General features: G+C 47.5%; 1 protein-coding gene, 1 long non-coding RNA gene and 1 other non-coding gene across 5 annotated transcripts; 1 reads left to right on the top strand and 2 right to left on the bottom strand.

Annotated features, from left to right (window-relative positions):
* Positions 1-294: 294 nt before the first annotated feature.
* Positions 295-11,724, bottom strand: Prmt5 (protein arginine methyltransferase 5). Of its 3 annotated transcripts, none has more exons than XM_040740643.1 (17): positions 11,705-11,724; positions 9,902-10,020; positions 9,557-9,642; positions 8,629-8,763; positions 7,992-8,104; positions 7,822-7,871; positions 6,324-6,487; positions 5,018-5,179; positions 4,529-4,606; positions 4,386-4,444; positions 4,180-4,302; positions 3,921-4,096; positions 2,728-2,837; positions 2,421-2,514; positions 2,216-2,332; positions 1,918-1,982; positions 295-1,038 (listed from the first exon to the last, which is right to left on the bottom strand). In XM_040740643.1, the coding sequence occupies exons 2-17, from the start codon at positions 10,002-10,004 to the stop codon at positions 886-888; spliced, it is 1,788 nt and encodes a 595-aa protein (XP_040596577.1). In that variant the 5' UTR covers positions 10,005-10,020; positions 11,705-11,724; the 3' UTR covers positions 295-885. The 3 variants fall into 3 exon arrangements, with proteins under 3 accessions (XP_040596577.1, XP_040596576.1, XP_040596578.1); XM_040740642.1 differs by lacking the exon at positions 11,705-11,724 and adding an exon at positions 10,645-10,798; XM_040740644.1 differs by lacking the exons at positions 9,902-10,020; positions 11,705-11,724 and adding an exon at positions 10,645-10,792.
* Trnar-acg lies at positions 11,100-11,172 on the top strand. The gene has a single exon. It is a non-coding gene; the product is annotated as a tRNA-Arg (tRNA).
* Positions 11,725-12,288: 564 nt separating the features above from the next.
* Positions 12,289-14,943, bottom strand: LOC121137844. The gene is made up of 3 exons (XR_005875117.1): positions 14,776-14,943; positions 13,861-13,981; positions 12,289-12,469 (listed from the first exon to the last, which is right to left on the bottom strand). It is a non-coding gene; the product is annotated as an uncharacterized LOC121137844 (long non-coding RNA).
* Between the last annotated feature and the right edge of the window lie 7,431 nt (positions 14,944-22,374).

Here is a 22,374-nt window from a genome sequence, read left to right as displayed (position 1 = left end):
AGCTAGCTAGCTTCACTCATGCTTCCCCAAAGTGGCAAAGGCCATGTCTCTTTCCTAGAAAATAGACTAACGGACCAGTCAGAAAAAGCCTACATCCAGAAGTCCCGGGGAGGGAGTGTGGGGTGTGAGGGACAGACTCAACTCAGGACCTCAGAGGTTACCACTGAGTACTCCATGCTCGACTACTGAACACCCCCGTTTCTTAGGTCCTTTGGGTCTTCAGTAAGGCAAGAGCACAGACCCGCACATGCCCAGGTTAAGTGAGATGTAGGGAGACAGGCAGGAACAGCAGAGTAAAGCAGCAGAGGCCATAACTTCACTTTATTTATGTTTCTTTCTTACACAAAACCATCCAAAAAACAACAGAATAAGGCAAGGAAAAGGCTGGAAATCTGTTCAACGCACATGTTCTCACAAACCTTTTCTTTTTTCTCTGACCCTTGTTCTGAAGGCTGAGTACGTGTTCATGATGCTTCATATCCAGCACTACTAACTCTTCATGCCCTAGCCAGAGGCTTTTGAAGACTGGTGGCTGGTGTCCCGTCTTTTTTTTTTTTGTTTTTTTTTTTTTTAGAAACAGGGTCTCACTATGCAAGCCCTAGCTGGCCTGAAACTTGTTAGGTAGACCAGCCTAGCCTTGAACTCACAGAGATCCACCTGTCTGTGCCTCCAGAGTGCTGGGATTAAAGGTGTGCACCACCATGCTTGGCAGTCCTGGAATGCCTACCCTTGCCCACCATGGCATAAGATAGGAAAGCAGACTGAACCGTGGCTCTCTGACGGGTGAGGGTCTCACAGATGAACTGTACCAGTAGCTGTCCTGCACCTTCTGTGCTGTAGGAACAGAACTCAAAGCGCTTCCAAGGCTCAGCATTGCACACAGTGCTAGAGGCCAATGGTATAGGAGCGGCCAGTAGGGTTGTGAATAGAAGAACAAACTGGTGCTGTCACCGCCCACTCGTACCACACCTTCTTAGAATTGCTGCATCGCCAGAAACGCACGCAGATGCTCTGGCCTTCACGCACCGTGATGGGCTGCTGTAATAGGAAAGACAGGGAGGTTCAGGCAGAGTTGATGAACTATACTTGGTAATGTATTAGGGCAGGCAGAGATTAGAGGACAAACAACCAAGTGTGGGTACAAACCTATAACCCCAGCACTCAGGAGGCTGAGGCAGGAAGATCAGGAATTCAAAGCCAACTTGGACCATAACTCCAAACCCTATCTCAAATCAAACACCAAAAGATAAGCACAACGAAATATTCTGACCTTCATAAAACTTACCTACTGTGTCAAAATATGGACTACTCAGACAGTGAACAAAGGGTAGTGAATGCTATAGCATGTACAAGATGCCACGAAAAAGCCTAAGAGGAAGCCAACTAAGAGGCCTGGAAAATGGCCTGAAACCTAGGTCAGTCAGTAGGATGGCCACATGAGCAGAGCCTCACAGGAAAGCAGAGAGGAGAGAATGCGGAGACACAGGGCAGGAGGCAAGGAAACCCACCACACCAACTCATACAACCCTGTTCCAGATGTTCACCTAAGGGCAGTGGGAAGGCACTGAAGGGTTTAAGTAGTTGAGGCAAATTCAAGTTAGAGTCATAAAAAGTGATTCCTGTTCTAGATAAAGACTGGACAAGAGTGGTCAGAGATGTGGGGAGTCCAGGTAAGTCACTTAGGTAACCCAACCAGGATGTACCAACTTCTCAGAGCAAGTGACAGAGTAGGAAGGGGTCACAGGGGAGCTGGGATTGACATGTGAAGCAAGCTTGTTTCAAACTTAAAAAAAAAAGGAAGAAAAAAATTTTTTATTAAAAAAAAAAGAGTCACAGTCAACTAGCTGAGGGACAGGAGCAGAAAGAACACCACTAGCAGGTGCTCTCTGAGCCTACCACCTTAAAGGTGATTCCTACCTTAATGGGGAAAAGGATGGGGAACCACGAGAACATTCCAGGAGAGTGGGTCTCTGGACGGATACCTGTGGAGACAAAACAGTGCAACCTGAGGTCTCCATTCTCCCTCTTACCTTATTGAGAAGAATTAAAGATCTCCAGTTCCTGGCTCTGGGCTCCCACTAAATTAGTAAGCTAGACCCAAAGTAACATCAACTAGTAGTCAGCCTCAGCCTCAAAAGCTCCAAGAAGGAGCCAAGCTTTCTGGAGCAGTCCCAAGAACGTACACAGACTGAACAAATGTCCCCCTGACACTCACTCAGAGTGATGTCCCGATAGAGTACAGTCTCAAAGTAGCCTGCAAAGCCATGCAGCACCGTGTTCACCTCCACAGGAAACTCCAAGGTACAGTAGCGGTTGTTGTCAATAATAGGATCTGTTAGGAAAGATGTGGGTGCATGGCAAGGGGAGAAAGCAGGACAGCTCACACCCTTCCCAGTCAGGATGGCCATGCGTGAACCTACCTCGGTTGGGATGGCTGAAGGTGAAACAGGGCTGGGGTGCAGACAACTGGTGGAAGTTGTGCAGCCGAACCACGTAAGGCATCTCAAACTGTGCCTGTTCAGAGTGAGGAGGCAAGAACTGGAGAGCACAGACAGGAGGTACCAACCTCCCCAGAGGAAACTCAACCCAGGACCAAAGAAACAGACAAAAGGCCTGCTTCACTGCAGCACTTTCTTCAGAAGCAACCTCTCGTTCACGTCTTCACCTGCTCCACAAGAAGACGGGAGACTAAAGAATACCCCACCTTCCAGAGAGGCAGCTTTTTACCTCAGGGTCACGGTCCTTCTCCCGACAGGCTCGGACCTCATTGTACAACTTAGAGGAAGAAATGGGAGCCAGGAAGGAGGTATATTCTCCAGGGATGCTCACGCCATCGCCTACAGAGCAACAGGGTCACATCAGTTTCCAGAGGGAGGGAGCGGCATGCTCACACTACCTGCAGGCTCAAACAAGACAAGTCAAGGCTGCTGTGGGTGTGGCAGGAAGACTGGTTGGTGTCCCACAGGTGTTGGGGAAGTCCTGTGCATTTGTCAATAAAGCACTGTCTGGCCTATAGGGAATCTAGATAGGAGGGACTAGGAGTCCAGGAGGACTCTGGGAAGGAGAAACACAAGGAGTCAAGATGTAATGCCATGGGGGTAGGAAGCCTGGAACCATTCTCCGGTAAGAGAAATACTTAGATTAACAATTATGGGGTAATTACTTAAGTCAGAGCTAGCCAGTAAGAAACAAGCAAGGCCAACAGCTTCATAATATAGACTCCTGTGTGTTTATTTGGGACTGATGCGGCTCTAGAACCAGGCTGGCGGGAAAGCTTCTCTCAAAGGAAAAAGCTTCCCTTAACACACAGGGACTCCACTCTCCGGATAGCTTAGAACCACAGATTCAAGGTAGAGAAATGTAACAGAGTCATGCACTACTTAGCAGCACAACAAATTCTGGGATGAATGTTAAACTACTATGTGAAAACAATAGTCCTTACACAAACTAAGATGACTATGACATCGTGATGACATAACCCTGTGGGACCACATCATGTACAAAACCCACTGCTGGTGAATATCACTAGGCAAGGCATGACTGCACTATAATCTGGTGGTTTTGAAATTTGATGGGGATCATAACACCCCATGAAAGTTCCCAGTGAACATTAAGCTCAAGTACCCCCTTATGGTAGAGATTGTACCCAGAGCCTCATTTTAGGTAAATGCTCTATGGCTAGGTACTACCCCTGGCCCTCAAAGTAGATACATATTACACCAACTCAGGGAGGCCACAAACCTTAGGTAAACAATCTCTAGTCCACCCACTTACAGCTCTCTCAGAAGTTTTGCTACCTGACATCATTTTCTAATCTAGTGAGCAGCAGTTCGAGGCTGTATGATCTGATCCAAGTCCAATTTCCCAGGCTGCTTCCCAGACCAACCATCAACTACCTCATACACCCAACGTGGACAAACCTTTCAGGAAGTGCTGTGCTCCATCCAGACACTCGGGTGACAGCTCATTGTCGGCAAAGGAGCCCAGAAGCTCACTGACGATGATGTCTGCTTTCTCGGGAGCAACCCATTCCCGCATGTCTGAAGAGACAACCGTCACCTGGCTCCCCCATTCTTCAAACTGCCAGTTCTCTAGCCTGGAACAGAGGTGTCAGAATAAGAGCAGGAGCTGGAAACTGGGACCCAGGACAAGCTGCCTAGCAAGCGGGCTGCTACTCACGTCACCACAGCATTGGGGTTCTTCTCCACAGCATACAGCCTTATCCGCCGGTCAGCCTGCTTGGCTGCCCGGAGAGATGCATTCACCAGAGGGCCCCGGCCTGCGCCCAGCACCATCAGTACCCTGAGAGAAGGGAAGGGTCAAGCAAACCGAGCAGGTGGAGAACCAGGCACAGGGCTCCCTGGGAACATAAGGGAAGCACTCACTGGACATTGGTCTCCTTTTCCTCTTCTGGTACTCGGTCGAGCAAACATTTGTAGATAGCCTGGGGAGGACAGAAAACCTCACAGCTACAATCCTTTCCTCACTGGTCTCCCTGTGCTTTGCCACCCTGGAGCCAACACTATACCTGCTGATACTGAGAGTATTTGATGGGGTCCTTTTCAAATACTTCATATGTCTGAGATTCCAGATTGTCCATCAGTGGCTGATAAATGAGGAAAGAACAAGTTGGCCAGTTAGGGGAAATGGCCAAGATACTGAAATCTCCCATTGCTTCCTGAATTTTAATAGGATCCTGGACCACCTACTCTCAAGAGATATCTCTTGCTATTATTATTGTTGTTGTTACCATTATTATTACTTGCCTTATGGTGGCCTTTTGAGGTTTTTCGATTAAAAAACATTTGTGTGTGGGTCTTTTGCCCATCTGCAGGCAGTGTCTGAGGAAAGGGCACCATGAGTATCAGATCTCTTGGGACAGGCATTGCAGCCGTGAGCCACCATGGGAGTGCTGGGAACGAACCCAGGTCCTCTGGACGCAAAGGCAGCACTCTTTAACTGCTGACTGACCTCTCCAGTCCCTCCTCTTACCTTTGTAAATGTACTCCAAACCTACCTGAAGTGGAGACTGCAGGTAGTCTTCATAGCCTTTGGCAAAGAGTTCATAAGCATTGGGTGGAGGACGATTTTGGCTTAAGTATTCCAAGTACTGCAGGTAGGAGCAGAACTCCTTCTCCGAGTGGTGGTTGGTGCCCGTGATGATAAACTGCACTTCCAACTGTGAGAGAAGTCAGTCCGTGAGACCCAGCCCACAACCATGATTCTTAGACTTTACGGCTTATGATCAAAAGCCTTAACACAAAATAAAACCCACACCAACAGTTCTCCAGCATCAACCCCCCAAAAGGGGGCTTTGATAAATCTATAAAGTCCTCATATGCTATATAAGCATCATCCCGACTCAAAGGGCCACAAGTGAGGGGGTCCCTGCAGGGAAATGATCCGCAAAGAGGTAAGAATGAAAACTCAGTTCAGTCTGACTTAAGCCGGATCAAACTTTGAGAGTCTGATGCCAGGCAGTTTATTGCCAAGCATATTTAAACACAGTAGAATTGAGAAAAAGTTTCCTGGCATAATACAATCACCAGTGCACAAAACTCAACTCAAAGTATCTGTCATTTCTTCCAAGAAGCTTGGCTCTAGAGATAGGCTACCTGTAATAGCTTAAGGGTCTAAGGAAGGATCTGACCTAGTCTTGGTCATATAGATAGCATATAGGTCATTTGGGCTATTAGCCACATCTGGAAGCTTGGAGGAAGCCCCTGGCTACTTAGATAATGTAAGGGTCATTTAGACTACTAGCCACCTACGGTCTTGGTTATGGAGACTTGATATGGCCTGGCCCAATAGATAACACAAATCACCAGATAACAAATTAATCACTTCCATTCCTTGCTTTCTAGATAGAAAAACAGGTTTTACGTCCTTCCCCTTGAAAGGACAATCCTGCATGCTTAACATTTCTAGCTTCTCTGGTGATCTGTGGGTGCAAGGGCCTTCACACTTCCACACACAGGAACTGTCACACTCCCAACACACAAGGGCCTTCACACTCCCTATACAACAATCTTCACAATCCCACACACAAGGGCCCTTACACTTCCACACGCAAGTACCTTTAACTTCTTGCTCGTTGCCTGTTTGCTCTGAGACAAACAGGCCCTGGCTGGAACTCGGGGATCTGCTTGCCTCTGCCTCCCAGTGCTGGGAGGTGTGTGTCACTGCACCAGCCCTCTTACTTTACTTATATAACATTTTCTCATGAAGCCTGGTTCCTTCTCCAGAAATCACAAAGAAAACAATCATCTGACTCTATTCCATGTACTAGTGAGCAAGTCAGGAGACACCACTGGGCCACCCACCTTGAGGAGCCGGAAGATCAGCCTCTGCTGCATCTTAGAAAGAACAGGAAATCCCTTCTTGTTGGTTAGGAAAATGCTGGTGGGGAGAATGGCTGCTTTGATGGGCTCTCCAAGCCAACGGTCAATGACGTGATTAGATGGGAGGTCAGCCCCGATTTCAAGAGCTACGCAAAGAAAAAAAAGGCCTATCACCTGCTGTTAGGCAGGGAGCCCTGCCTTACGGGGTGCAAGTTTTTTCCTTCTGTTGAAAACTGGTGGTTGAGCCCAGGGAAAGCAGCCAAAATACCCAGTACACACATGGAACCCGTGTCTTTCTCCCCTTTTATAGACAGGCTCTCACTGTATAGTCTTGAGTGGCTTCAACTCAGAGCTCCACCTCCCTGATTCGGGGATTAGAGGTGCATGAAAACAGAATGCTAGTGCTGGTTCTATTTTCACAGTGGGTCTCAAGTAGCCCAGTAAGTACTGAACTTCCCGGGGACTTAGATCCTCCTGCCTCCACCTCCTAAGTGCTGGGATTGCAGGCATGTGCCATTACATCTGGCTTTATGTGCTATGGATTTTACTTAGGGCTTCATGTATATAGGCAAGCAAGTGCTTATATGCCTCTATCCACCTCATGAAATTATTGGCCCTTGTTGTCTTTTAGATTTACTTTTATTTATATGCACATATGTGTATTTATGTACATATACCATGGAGGCCAGAAGAAGGCATCAAATCAAATCCTCTGGAGCTAGAGTTAATATGCAGTTGTGAGCGAATTAATATGGGTGCTGATATCTGAACTCTGATCCTCACAATAGAGCAGTATGTACTCTCTACCACTGAGCCATTGCTCCAGCCCTGAAACTCCTGGTTTTTGCTTTTTGGTTTTTGGTTTTTTGAGACAGGGTTTCTCTGTGTAACAGCTTTAGCTATTCTGGAACTAGCTCTGTAGATCATGCAGGCCTAGAACCCAGAAATCTGCCTACCTCTGCTTCCCAAGTGCCTGTATTATTAAAAGCATGCGCCTCCAAGGCCTGGCTGTTTTTGTTTTCACACAGACAAACAAACAAAAAACCAACCATAGTCTCTCTATGTAGCCCTGACTGTTCTGGAATTTTCTAACTTGATTAATTCATATTTTTGGTTTTGGTTTTCCAAGACAGGGTCACTCTGTGCAGCCTTGGCTGTCTTGGAACTCTGTAAACCAGTCTGGTCTCGAACCCATAGAGTTCTGTCTGCTTCTGCCTCCTAAGTGCTGGAATTAAAGGCAAACACCACCACAGATTGGCTGCATTTTTGGTTTTTGTTTTGTTTTGTTGAGATAGGGTCTGTCTACATAATCTAGCTATCCTAGAACTCACTGAGTAGACCAGGCTAGCCTTGAACTCAAAGAGATCTACCTGTCTTTGACTCCCCAGCCCTGGGATGAAAAGCACTGGGTCACCACACCCGACCTGCTGACTCTTACTCTTAGGAGGTTGCTCCTATCCTAGGATCCTTACGTACGTACCTACTGCAATTCTCTTGCTGTAGTCACACAGAGTCCGGAAGTTATGCCACCTGCCCAGAATCAGAAACGAAGGCACTGTCAAATGCACGTGGCTTACGATTCAAGCTCTTCCACCAGCTCTCCAAGTTCCTTATCCCACTCCATGCAGGTAAAGTGCCAAGAGGGCATACCACATCCACGTCTTCTCTTCCCCACTGTACTCCTCTGTGTGTGTAGCTGGGACATTCTCAATGACATCATCTCTGAGGTCCTCTGGAGCCACCAAGGGCACCCTCATCCAGAACTGCATACGAACAGTTACCATTAGTTAGAACACCGTTTTCAACTAATTGGGTCCAAAAAGCTTCCCTCAAAAGATCTTGATCCAGATTTCAAGTTAAAATCTCTTTATACGCCTTTCTAAATTTGATTACATCTGTGTTTAATAGTACCTTATACACACCCTTATGCAAATACCTCCTTTGTCCTTTATTTTAACTAGAAACAATTAAGTATTTTCTATGATTTGGCTTTGTTTTACAGTGCTAAGACTCTCACCCAGAGACTCATGTATGTTAGGCAAGTGATCTACCACTGAGCTGCAACTCTGGCCCCATAGATTCTGTTTGAAACTATCTCCTCACACTTTGAGATTGGGGGTTGGGTGTGGTGTGGTGGGGGGTGGGCAGTACTGACATTTCAATTCGGCCAAAAGCACTGAGGCTTAACTAGGCAAAAGGTGCTTAGCACAGGTGACTATCAGGAGGATACCCAGTAGCAAAGAAGCCTACCATGACTATCAGGATACCCAGTAGCAAAGAAGCCTACCATGGAAGAGTGGTGGCCAGTGTGGATGTGGTTGGTCAAAACTCTGGCCAGGTTTGTGTTATCTTCCTGATTCAGGGGCAACAGGAAAGCTGGAAGACCTAGATATGCCCCAAAATTCAGCTCCTGTAACATAGCCTGAAACACATGGGAAGAGAAAGCCATTAAAAACTAGGAACCAAATACTTCCCAGGGAGAGAGGAGTTAAAACTGGATCTGGCATTGTGGCCCAGGCTGTCTGGAATTCACTGTGTAACTCAATTTGGCCTTGAATGGGAGGCAATCCTCACTCAGCCTCCGCAGTCCTGAAAATAGCTATGTAGACCAGGCTGGCCTCAAACTCACAGAGATCCACCTACCTCTGCCAGTGCTGGGATTAAATGCACGTGCCACCACCGCTCAGTTATTTTTGTCTTTTTGAGACAGGGTCTGTCTACATAGTCCTGACTATCCTAGAACTATGTAGACCAGGCTAGCCTTGAACCCAAACTTTTTTTTGAAACAGGGTCATATCACTTTAGCAGCATATATATTAAAACTGGGATGAAATAGGGTCTTAGTATGTAGCCCTGACTGGCCTAGGATTCTCTCTGTAGACCAAGCTGGCATCCAACTCAGAGATCTGCCTGCTTCTGCTGAGTTACAGATGTGAACCACCACACCCAGAATCAGACTGTCCTCTGATTTACAGGTTCTGGGGAGTGGGAGTTACTTCCCTAACCCAATTTGATGACAGAACTAATTTCTTTCCTGCTTTCCTTTTTTTTTTTTTTTTCTCCTTTCCTTTTCCTGGCTTGGAACTCTTAATCCTCCTTCATTATATTCCGGTGTGGAACAGCCTCCCAAACGCCGAGGTTACAGGTAGGGGCCACAGTACCCAGGTCAGACCTAATCTTTAAAAGGAACCCACAGAAAAAACAAACTGCCTTACCGCCTCAGAGTTCCTTCTGATCCTCTCCACTTTAGAGTCTGGACGAATCCACGGAGAAAGCTTTCCCACAATTAGCGTATTCCAGTCTGCACTCCCCCACCCAAGGAAAGACAAAAACTCAATTGAGATCTGGCATTTTCTTGCTCAATTTCTAGTTCTCAGCAGGAAATGATGAAAACAAGCCTTTTTCTCTCAGATATAGGGATAGCCTGAAAAATGGGGGAGTTACCTATATCACAGGGGCTAACCAGTATAACCAAGTCAGAAAAGGAGGGAATTGAAGACCTAGAAAGCACAAGTTATCACTGCCTCTAACAATCAAGGGGCACATGGGATGGTCCCTACCCCTTCCTGACAGCAGTAGGTCTGATCGTGTCTGGGGGCCAGGCCGATTCTTAGCAGGTTCCTGAGTGAACTCCCTCTTGAAACGCGGGTGGAAGACAGGCATGCAGAGGAAATCAAACCTACAACCGCGACAGACTCAGAATTATCATGTAAAGTGAGGACCCGGAGAGCAACCAACTGGGTTTAAACTGTCTTGATTTTGCACCGTTCTAAAAAGCCATCAGTCAGCCCCCCCCTCCCCCGGGCTACTGAGTTCAGCCCATCTTGGGACATATCACTTTCTCTACACTCTGCACCAATTTCTTCCCAAAACACAGCCATGAAAAAGACGAGTGAGAAAAGATGGGCATCCAAGGCAAATAGCATTCTTTCTTCCCGGATAACACTGGCTTTCCAGGACGTCAAACCCAGATTGTCCCAATACAGCCATGCCTCCCCTGCCAGGTTAACCTCTTCCCTCGATTGCCATCTTCTACTTCCTTCTACTCTAAAATAATCTCAGCCTCCAAGGCCCTAGATGGACTGACTTGCGTCCCGTTTTTTATTTGCCCAACAACTCCCCTGACTTTTGAACTCGGTGACCACACGCCTCCCAGAGTTTCATCTCGTTCCTGGAACACAAGTCCTCCCCACTCAAGGGGTAATAGTGTCTCCAGCCCTCATCCCCGGCGGGGAAACCAGTCTGCCCTCCTTGGGCCCCAAATTTGGATCCCGCATTGCTCTGGCGGAGGTCCAGCCCTCACCCCTGCTTGGCCACAGCACCCAGTGTGTCAGCTATTTCGGGGACGCAATTCAGGTCCCTCCCGCTGGACACGCGGCTGCCACCGGCACCTCCGACTGCCATCGCCGCCATCTTTTCCCTCGCGCGGCCCACGCCGGGATTCCTTGCTAGTAAAGACCAATCACGACGCCGAGAACAGTCCCCGGGAGGCGGGACAAGTCGCCTTAACAACCAGAGCGTCTTCACAGCTCCGGAGCGGAGGCGGAGGGACCGAGGGGCCGCTCCCGCCAATCCACAGGCCGCACGGTGACGTAGGCGTGGCTTCCCGGCTCGACCAATGACAGACTGTCACTGGTGACGCTCTGCAGTCTCCCAGAATGCCGTGTCCGCCTGAAGCGCTCTAGAGAAGACTACAGGTCCCATGCAACCCTGCAGCTAGCCTGAAGTACCATCATTGGACTGCACGAAAACGTCTGCGGGCCAGTGGCGCAATGGATAACGCGTCTGACTACGGATCAGAAGATTCCAGGTTCGACTCCTGGCTGGCTCGTTGGGACTGGTACTCCTTTATTTGCAACCCTTGCAAATCTAGCATTCCTAAACAACCAGTCCTGTATAATACTTTTCTTTCTTCCTTGTCTCGCAGCCGCTGTATTTCCTTCACTCTCTCCTTATGCTCTCATTTTCAGGTCTTAATTTCCAGCTATCCCATGCTGGCGCGTCTCATTCCTCTTTTCAAAGCTGTTTCTTGTATAATTAAGTCAATCTGAGCATGACAATTTCGGTGAATGGACTATTAAGATGAGCTTTGTCTCATTACTACGCTACACTTAAAAATAGACTTCAGTAACTTAGCCACTAATTCCTAGGGATTCTGTCTCAAACACAGATGTAAGTAAACATCTTTGCGCGCGCACACCCCTCAGAGAAAAGGAATACATGAGAGATTTCTGTACCCAGGAGTCGTGGAACTACCTCGCGGGGGACCAAGAGAATCTACGCTCCCTCCCCCCTTTTTTTTTCTGGAAAAGGAAATGGCAGAGGCAAGGAAGGACCTAGGAAGGGAAATGGGAAACACATACCTGAAGGCAAGAAGCCCACAGATGTTGAGGGCCCTCCACGCCAATCTGGGGGAGGCATTTTCTCAGCTGAAGTTCCCTCTGTCTTGTGTCAGCTTTGACGAAACAAAACAAACAAATAAACAAATTAACGAGAACAAGGAGGCATTGACTATTCAAAGATTCAGTAGCAAGGAACCACGAGAGGGAAAAGTAGGGATGACACTCAGCGTTTTGCTCTTGAAGTGGGAGAGTTCAGGGAGAATCAGACTTGGGGTTCGGGGTGCAGACTGGTCATCCAGAGAGTACTGTGTGATAGAGTTGCAGGGACAATGATCTGAGCCAGACGATATTTGGACGTTTCCAGACGAGGAGTCGGTCGTCTTGACTAGTGAGATCACCATGGATTCTGGAGGACAGTGCTCTTAGCAACACTGGAAGGACATGGATAAAATGGGCTCTAAGGAACCCTGGGTAACATAAGTCCCCCCACCGGCACCCGCACCCCAGTAACAGTCAGGAAACCAGAAAACCAAGAAAATTCACCATGAGGAGTTGAGGATGTTTTTGTACCACCCACGCCAACCCCACCCCACCCCACCCCCCTTTTGCTGCTCCAGGATCTTAAGCAGGGTCCTTAGGCTCCTATCACATTCAGTCGAATGTGTCCTTAGGCTCCTGTTGACTGTGCCTATCTCTCAGATGTTCTTTGTTCCTAGTGATTGTTAATTTTGATGATGTAAGATGCCCTTCTGTTGGAATTTGTCTCATGTTTTTCTTGTGATTAAGCTGAGAAAGAAAATCAGAGATAAGTGGTCATTCTCTCCTTCTCTCCCTCCCGCCTTCCCTCCCCCACTTCTTCCCCTCATTCTTGGCTTTTTGAAGCAGGGATTTCCTCTGACTTGTAATTCACCATATAACCCAGGTTGGCCTCAAACTTTCAACAATCACCCTGCCCCATGCTATTTTCATCACAATCAGCATGGCTTTTATCACCTGGTGGAAGGAATTTCTCAGATTTCTCCACAACACACTAATTGGCCCACCAGGCACAACCGTAGACCTATAATCCCTGCTACCTGGGAAGCTGGGGCTGGAAGATCTCTTTTTTGTTTGTTTGTTGGTTTTTGTTTTTGTTTGCTTTTTCAAGACAGGGTTTCTCTGTGGCTTTTGAGGCTGTCCTGGAACTAGCTCTTGTAGATCAGGCTGGTCTGGAACTCACAGAGATCCTCCTGCCTCTGCCTTCTGAGTGCGGGGATTAAAGGCGTGCGCCACCACCGGCTGGAAGATCTCTTAAAAACAGCCCAGACTCATATACTCTCTCACTCATACACACAATCTCTCTCTCTCTCTCTCTCTCTCTCTCTCTCTCTCTCTCTCTCTCTCTCTCTCTCTCTCTCTCTCTCTCTCTGTCTCTCTCTCTGTCTCTCTCTCTCTCTCTCTCACACACACACACACACACACACACACACACACGATTTCTTTCCTTCACCAATGACAATTTTCTATGCTATACTTTTTGCAAGGACACACTCTGCGCGCCCTTGCCCTCACCATGGGAATAGAGAACTACAGGTTCTCTCCTGTAGGGGGCAGATCTGAAGAATTTATTTACAATTCCTCCCGCAGATCTTTCCAGTAGGTGGATGTCTGTGGGCAGTGAGTATTCTGTCCACAATCCAGGAGATAAAAACCCTGTTAAGGAGGCTTCCTTTCTGTCTGCCTCAGCTGTGCACAGCAAACTGCATCCACCAAAGTCTCAGTAGGTGTCTGTTCTTTCAGAGGCTAAACGTCTAGTTGTGGACCATCTGTGTTTCTGGGGTCTCGCTCCTGAAGCAAGGTAGTGCTTGCTCCATTGAGTGTTAAAAATCCATAGGTGAGAGGGAAAGAAGAAAAGCCTGGGAAATACTGTGGTTTCACTAGTTACAATAATTCTCAAGAGTTTGGACATTTATGGGGTTGGATTTATTCCATCTGTGCGGTCTTTGTTCTCCGCTAAAACTGGCTATAGCCACCTGTTGAGTGTGATGTCCAGCAGTTGCTGGGAATTTTGTCACACACTTCTGTCGTTTCTACGACCTTTTCCTGTGTCCCTGGGGAGGGGTAAAAGCATGTAGCTCCAGGTTTGTGTGTGGTTAGTGAAGTGCTCGCCACACAAGCCTGGTGACCCAGGGTCTTACCAAAGAGCAAGAACAGACTCCCAGAGGTCGTCCTCTGACCTCAGAAGCTACAGATCTCAGGTGTACAGCATGACGGGGGCCTTGGCTGGATGAAGACAGGCACGGAAGAAGGCCAGATAGTCTAGGGAAGAAAAAAGGATGCAGTGGGCGAGGCCAGCCAGGTCTACAGTTTCAGGGCAGTCGAGGATACACAGAGAAACACTGTCTTGAAAAAACAAACAAATGAATAAATGTATATATGTAAATAATAATAACCATAAATGAGCTCACTTTTCCAGTAGACACTAATGACAACACAGTAGAGCATTAGAGACTTTTGGGAAGGGGAGGGGAGGGGCGGGGAAGGAGATGCCCACTCCCAGATAGTGCTCTCCCTGCTGCCAGTTATTCCGTCTTCAGGCTCAGCTTTGTCTGGCTGAGTTTAGTAGTTTAAACCCCTCCTGCCAGTCTTAACTGCACTGTTCTTTGGCTGTGCTGGCCTTCCTGAGACCCTCCTTCACTCATCCCTGCACTCCCCCTTCACTCACCCCTGCACTCCCCCCTCCACTCACCCCTGCACTCCCCCTCCACTCACCCCTGCACTCCCCCTTCACTCACCCCTGCACTCCCCCTCCACTCACCCCTGCACTCCCCTCCACTCACCCCTGCACTCCCCCTCCACTCACCCCTGCACTCCCCCTCCACTCACCCCTGCACTCCCCTCCACTCACCCCTGCACTCCCCCTCCACTCACCCCTGCACTCCCCTCCACTCACCCCTGCACTCCCCTCCACTCACCCCTGCACTCCCCCTCCACTCACCCCTGCACTCCCCCTCCACTCACCCCTGCACTCCCCCTCCACTCACCCCTGCACTCCCCCTCCACTCACCCCTGCACTCCCCCTCCACTCACCCCTGCACTCCCCCTCCACTCACCCCTGCACCAGCTTGGTCAGCAGCCCTCTTCAACACCTACACAATGGCCAGCTTGACCCTCCTGCGGCTCCAAATTGCTTCTTTATAATCAGAGCATCCCTCTGGCTATGAAAGTGGCAGGGTCACTGAGGCAAAATAATCTGTGCCGATTTGCATTTTCTTCCTTGTCGTCTCTGTCATACAGTATTAATCTGTCAAGACAAACAGGAAGCAGGGACTGCTCTAAACATAGAAAACGATAGAAAGCTACTCACTTTATGTATGAAGCAAAAACACAGCCAGTATCAAAAACTGTCAAAGGCGGCATCCAGAAAGGCTCTAGACCAGTTCTATCTTATAGATATAAAATTCTGGAGATATTTAGAATTATTAAAATCAATATATTGCTGTAGTGATTATATAACACAGCTAAATAGTGCTTATCCCAAAAATTAATACAAAATTTGGTATTAGGATATAATATATATACATACACACATAGAGACAGACAGACAGACAGATTCTTCTTTTTGAGACCTGGCACTAGGAAGGGACTCAGGAGGCTAAGACAGGGCACCCTGTATCTCTCTCTCTCTCTCTCTCCCTCCCTCCCTTCCTCTCTCTCTCTCTCTCTCTCTCTGACAGACACACACACACACACACACACACACATGATCTACATGATGGCAAAAGGCCAGGCTGTAGCGCAGTTGGAAGAGAGCCCTAGCATGGACAAAGACTCAGCCTCTGCTCCTAGCACAGCATAAACAGAGCATGGTAGCAGGTACAGCAATCTCAATGCAGGAGGCAGAGGCAGAAGGATCATTTTCCACTGCAAAGCAAATTTGGGAGCAGGCTGGGATACATGAAATATTGTCTCAAAAACAAAAATACAAGCGCGGTGTTGGGTATATTCACCTGTGTATTGGCACACATGTGTGTGACCCATGTGCATGTGTGTGGAGTCCAGAGGCTGGTGTGGGACGTCTTCCTCAGTAACTCTCCGCTTTGTGCATTGAGGCACAGGGTTTTGCTTGACTGAGGTTGTTGAAGGATTTCCTGTCTCTGCCTGCAGAGTGCTAGGGTCACAGGCAGGCTGCTGAACCTCAGCTTTTGTGTGGGTGAGGATCTGAATTCTGCCCCTTACACTCTCAGGACAGCCAGCCCCTCCGCCCTCAATCACAATTCTAAGGGTGCCTTTTGTTAGCTGATTTATTTTTAAAGGTGAGGAAACGAATTTGATCCCAAGTAAGGGAGAATCTACAAGTTGTCCTCTGACCTCCACACATGTGACTGAAAACTCAGACACAGACACATACACAAATGCTTTGAAGTATGATAAGAATAACAAGTCAGCCCAGTGGTATTGACTGCCTTTAATCCCAGCACTCAGGAGGCAGAGGCTGGCGGATCTCTGTGAGTTCGAGACCAGCCTGATCTACAACAGCTAGTTCCAGCACAGCAGCCTCCAAAGCCACAGAGTAAACCCTGTCTCGATAAAAAACAAAACAAAAAAAGAAAAGAAAGAAAAAAACAAAAACAAAAAACCTGCAACTGTGTGCACATCCCTCCAGGACACATATACATACACATAATTAAAAAGTAAATAAACAATTTTTTTAAAGATATATTGTCTTAGTTACTGTTCTTTTGCTGTGAAAAGACACTACGATCAAGGACATTTATGAAAGAAAGCTGGTTTACAGCTTCAGAGGCTTAGTCTTCATGGTGGGGAGCATGGTGGGACACGGTGGGACACAGCAGCAACTGAGAGACACTGGGTGGGGCTGGTGTGAGCTTTTGGGAACCTCCAATCCCACCCTCCAGTGACACACTTCCTCCAGCAAGGCCACACCTCCTAGTCTTTCTGATTCTTCTAAGTAGTTCCATTCCCTGGTGGTTAGTCAACTATAGGAGCCCATCTAAACCTTATCTAAACCACCACACATATCTGCTATGGAACAGTCTTTCTGTACACTGTTAACAAAGAGCTGATTGGCTGAAGGCTAGGCAGGATTTGGGGGCGGAGTCAGAGAGTTGTGAGCCAGAAATGAAAGAAGCAACATGGGGAGTTCATAGACAAGGCAAATGAGCTCAGGGCACACACACATTAGTAGGAATGGGTTAATTTACGTTGTCAGAGCTGGCTGGAGACAAGTTATCAACCCAGCATTTATAATGATACGAAGTTTCTGGATGGTTATTTGGGAGTGACTGCTGAGACAGAGAAACTCCACCTACACATAGCCTCTATATTTTACTTCTGGAAAGGTGGCCTTAGTGATCTTCACACACTAGGACAAAAGATTGAGCAAGAGAAATGTTTAGTGAGAGCGCTATTTACATATGTGAAGGTTTTGTCTGCATGTACACTTGCACACCAGAAGAGGGCACTGGATCTCATGGGACTACAGTTACAGATGGCTGTGAGCCACCATGTGGGTGCTGGAAATTGAACTCAAGACCTCTGGAAGAGCAGAAGTGCTCTTACTCACTGAGCCATCTCTCCAGGCTCTCATTAAAGGCTTTTTTTTTTTTAAGCCACAAAGCAAGTTAGAGAACGGAGAAAGTAAATCATCCATGCAGTGAAGTCTTAAGCAGCCATTAAAGTCAATGTCACCAAACAAAATTGAATAATGTAGGGAAGTGCTCATAATATTACCATTAAGTGATACAGATTACAAACTGTACATGCAGAATGACCTCAGTCATGTAGAGAAAATCTGTTTTCCACTTTTTCAGTGATAAGCATGTTTCTATTCCATTGACAGCATTTCTAAAAGTCTATATAAACACAGGCTTGCTTCTGTCTCATTCACCTGTTCCTCTGTAGGCTGCTGCAGCTGTCTGACCTCAGCCATTACTCCTACCTCACAGCAATAACACGCTCATCCCCCTCGCCAGAGTATTAATAAGCTTTACCACATGCCAGGCATTTTACAAAGTATCATAAGGAGTGGGGCGTTGGTGGCATGCACCTTTAATCCCAGCACTCGGGAGGCAGAGGCAGGCAGATCGCTGTGAGTTTAAGGCCAGCCTGGTCTACAGAGTGAGCCTCCAAAACAATACAGAGAAACCCTGTCTCAAAAAGCAAAAAAAAAAAAAAAAAAAAAAAGTATCATTAGTTTTCTGGCTATAATTGTTTTTGTTTGTTTGTTTGTTTGTTTTTGGTTTTTCGAGACAGGGTTTCTCTGTGGCTTTGGAGGCTGTCCCGGAACTCACTCTGTAGACCAGGCTGGCCTCGAACTCACAGAGATCTGACTGCCTCTGCCTCCCGAGTGCTGGGATTAAAGGCGTGCGCCACCAACACCCGGCTCTGGCTATAATTGTTAGGCGAGAATTATTAATGTCCATTCTACAGGTGAGGAAACAGAAGATAAGTGTCTCTAGAGGAAAGTGATACTTACCTGTTTAAGAGCCAGATGGGAAAGAGTCTAGTTTCTGATTCCAATCATTCTTTCCTTTTTTGTCAAAATGTGGTCCAAGAAGCCAGGCAGTGGTACTGCACACCTTTAATCCCAGCACTCAGAAGGCAGAGGCAAGAGAATCTCTGTGAGTTCAAGTCCAGCCTGGTCTAAAGACTTCAGGACCGCTAGGGCTAGACAGAGAAACCCTGTCTCACTATGTAGTCCCGGCTGGCCTGAAACTATGTAGCACAGGTTGGACTTTAACTCACCTGATCCTCCTGCCTCTGCCTCCCTCCCAAATGCTGGGATTACAGATGTGAGCCTCCATACCCAGCCTAAAATATTTTAAATTGTTCTCAGCTTGTTGTTGTTGTTATTGGTGGTGGTTGTGTACTTCGTGTTTGTTTGTTTGAATTAGGATCAAACTATGTAGCCCAGGCTGACCTCACCCTCCTAAATGCTAGCCTGACTCAGTTTTCATTTGGGGAATGTCTATTGATAAAATGTACAAGATGGAGATAATGGCTCATTCTGTAATCCCAGAATTTAGTAAGCAGAGGCAGGAGGATTACTACAAATTCAAGACTAGTTTAGACTACACAAGAGAGGCTGTCCTGAACAGAAACAAAAATAAAAAGTATTTGGGATCTAATAAACTTTCAAAGCCTTGGGCTTGTCTTTTTTTTCTTTTCTTCTTTCTTTTTTTTTTGCTTGTTTGGTTTCTGTTTTTTGTTTTTCAAGACAGAATTTCTCTGTGTAGCTTTGGAACTATACTGACACTTGCTCTGTAGACCAGGCTGGCCCCGAATTCACAGAGACCTGCCTGCCTCTGCCTCCCAGAGTGCTGGGATTAAAGGTATGTATCACCACTGCCCGGAGGGCTTAACTTTTTGTTAGGTTTATTTAGATTGTTTTATGTGTATAAGTGTTTTGCCTGCATTATATGTATGTGTATCATGTGTGTGCCTGGTCCTCAAAGGCCAGAAAAGGCCATCAGATCCTCAGTAACTGGATCTGACAGACAGTAAGCTGCCATGTGGGTGCTGGGAATTGAACATGGACCTTTTGCAAGAACAGCAAGTGCCCTTAACTGTTGAGCCACGTCTCCAGTCCCTTGAAGCCTTGTTTAGTGGAAAGGGATTACATCCAAGCCTTGTTCAGGCACCTGTGCAACCCAGCTTCTTTCCCCAGTGAGACTCTATCTCAGTATTCCTTTCAAACTTAGGGTTAAATGAAAACCAGAACCCTGTGTGATAATAAGTTTAATATGTTGATTTGGCTAGCCTGTAATACAAACATGTACAGATTTAGCTATACACAGTGCAGTCTGCTTCCTTTTCTCCCCTCCGTTACTTTCTTTATATACTAAATTTATTCTGTGACAACTTTATACATGTATACAGTATACCTAGCTCATATCCAACCCTCATCTTCCCTCCCAATCTCCCTGGAACCCCCCCATGCACTCCCCCTCCCACTTTAATGCCTTTTTTTAAAAGAACCCATTGAGTCCAATTGGTGGCTCCTGCATGCTCCATTATAGTATGGGTAATACAGCAGCAACCGAATCCCCAAAGAAAAATGGCCTCCCTTTCCCCCAGCCATGATCAATTGCCAATAGCGGCTAGGCTAGGAGCAGAGCTCATGAACCCCTCTCTCATGCATGCTGGAACATTGGCTGGTGTGACCTTGTTCCGGTCTTGTGTAGCAACCACGATCTGTGAAGTCAGGAGTGCAGCAACCATGCCATGTCCAGAAGACAGCATTTTATGCCTTCTATCTTTGTTGTTGCTGTTTTGTGTTTGTTTGTTTTTCCAGACAGGGTTTCTCTGTGTACCCTGGCTGCCCTGGAACTTGCTCTGTAGACCAGGCTGGCCTCTAACTCACAGAGATCTCCTGAGTGCAGGGATTAAAGTTGTGTGCACCACTACTCCCGGCGTCCATCTTATTTTCTTCCTGACTCTCTCCCTCCGTGCACCCCGAGCCCGTGTGTGTGTGTGTGTGTGTGTGTGTGTGTGTGTGTGTGTGTGTGTGTGTGTGTTAGCCTGAGCACACAGCAGTCATTTCTTCTCAGCACTTTGACCCTCAGGAGTCTGCTGCAGGAAGGGTCTGACCAAGGCTGCAGGCAGCACTGATGGGATGGCTTCCATCAGTGATAAAGGTCCTTGGTCCCCCTGGCTCTAGCAGGCTCCCTGGTACTGGCGTGTGGGAGCCTGGTCTCTTCAGCCTCTGCTCTCTGGGGCTCAGAAGTACTAGGAAGGAGAAGTTGTAAGTCCTTTCCTAGTAAATCCCGCGGAGCCCTGCTTCTTTGTCCAGCCGGTGAGGAGCGGTCCTTCTCTTACTATTTACTTACACCCCCACCCCCACCTCCGGCCCCGCCCCCGCCCCCCCTCATTTTGCCACTTGGTGTTAATTCTATAACACCTTCTATTCTGTTCTCCAGTCTCCCTCTTGTATTCCCTTCCATCTTTCTTCTTTCTCACCTCTCCATTCGTTCTCTCTTGCTCCTTCATCCCCTTCCTTTCTTCCTTCGTTTTATTTGAGTGCCTCTGTTCATGGGCCGGCTTGAAACTCACCAATCCTCCTGCCCCAGCCTCCCAATAGCTAGGATTACAACGTGAGCTATCAGGCCTGGGATTGCAGCCCTTTGAACCCTAGCTACCATACTGACCTCAGAGCTTGTCTGCGGAGTTTCCAAGCAAACTCTAAACCACAGAGCCCTAGAGGGGCGTGTGGAACTGTGCAGCCACACCTGGCCCAGAAATGCTCCTGACTCTTTGATAGTAGCGTAAGATAACCAGGTGCATTCTAGGCTGAAATTCCTTTTCTCCTAACCCACCAAAAACCCTCTCCTTCAGACGCAAACTGGAGATCTAGTTGGTCTTCCTGGTGCTGTGCATTTCTATATCTCCCCCACAATGTAAAGGAAACCTACTTGCTTCCTAAAACCCCACTGATGGTACAGGGTCTTCCTGGACCCCAGAGATCCTGCTCACCGTTGAAGATGACCAGGCTGGCCCCTAGGGGGCGATGTTTTCCTACCTTTGGTGGCTAGGAATCCTGCTGGGCTAGGCTTCGAGTTCAACCTTACTTGAGAACTCGATTTTATGTGTCTTAAGAGGCCCTGTGTTTCTTACCAGTGTGATCTTACTCCACTTTCTGGAGGTTATTTCCTTCACTTGACAGGCAGGAGGGAGCTAGGACCACCGAAGAACAGATGGGAACAGTACACGCTTCCTTTCTCAACAGTGTGGGGAGAGGGCAGCTAGCCTGCCAAGTAAGTCCCTTTCTGTTATTTCACCGCAGCGCCGCAGGGCAAACCACGGAAGGACAGAGAAAACAAATTTCCTTAAGGAGTAGGCACGCTTTTTGTTCCCCTGATTTTTGAAAGGTTTTTGTTTTGCTTTGTTTTTCCTACAAAACTGAATTCTTGTCTGGCATGGTAGCACATACCTTTAATCCCAGCCCATGGGAGGCAGGAAGATCTCAGGGTATCTACATAGCAAATTCCAGGCCAGCTTAATTTATAATGCCCCCAAAAGAAAAGGCAGGAGCTGGGAAATATCCCAGCCAGTAAGACCACTTATTGTACAAGCACACCTTTTTTTTTTAAATGGAACTTGCTATGTAGCCAAGGATAACCTTGAACTTTCTTTCTTGTTTTATTTTGTTTTGTTTCTGGAGACAGGTTGTCACTATGTCTTGGAGTCCTGGAACTATGTAAACCAGGCTGTCCTGGAACTCACAAAGCTTGTCTGCCTCTGCCTCCTGAGCAGTGCTGGGATTAAAGGTGTGAGCCGCAGCTGGTTATGACCTTGATTTTCTGACCCTGACAGGTGAATGTCTATGCAGCAGGATGACAGACATGTACTACCACATGGCCTTACATGGGTTCACAGGAACCAAAATCTAGTACTCACGGTTATGAGGCAAGCACTTTCCCTACTGGGCTATATCCATAGTACCACCACACCCAGTTTATACAGTACTGGGGGTGAGCCCTGGGCCTTACTCATGCTACCCAAGAACATTCTACCAACTGACCTCCCCAGTAGAGGTTTAAAAATTAGTTTTCCAGGTCAGGCAAGACGGCTCAGCAAGTAAGGGCCTCTCCTTCCTTTCTCTCAGTTGCTTTTTCCAAAATCCTATCCCAACCAAGTCCAAACCAAATCTGCCGCCCCCCAGGCTCCGCCGTCCATGCTCCGACTCCCAG

This window comes from Mesocricetus auratus, unplaced genomic scaffold, assembly GCF_017639785.1.
Source record: "Mesocricetus auratus isolate SY011 unplaced genomic scaffold, BCM_Maur_2.0 Super-Scaffold_100707, whole genome shotgun sequence".
NCBI classification, from domain to species: domain Eukaryota; kingdom Metazoa; phylum Chordata; class Mammalia; order Rodentia; family Cricetidae; genus Mesocricetus; species Mesocricetus auratus.
Note: the sequence above shows the minus strand (reverse complement) of the source record. Positions and strands in the feature narration are given on the sequence as shown.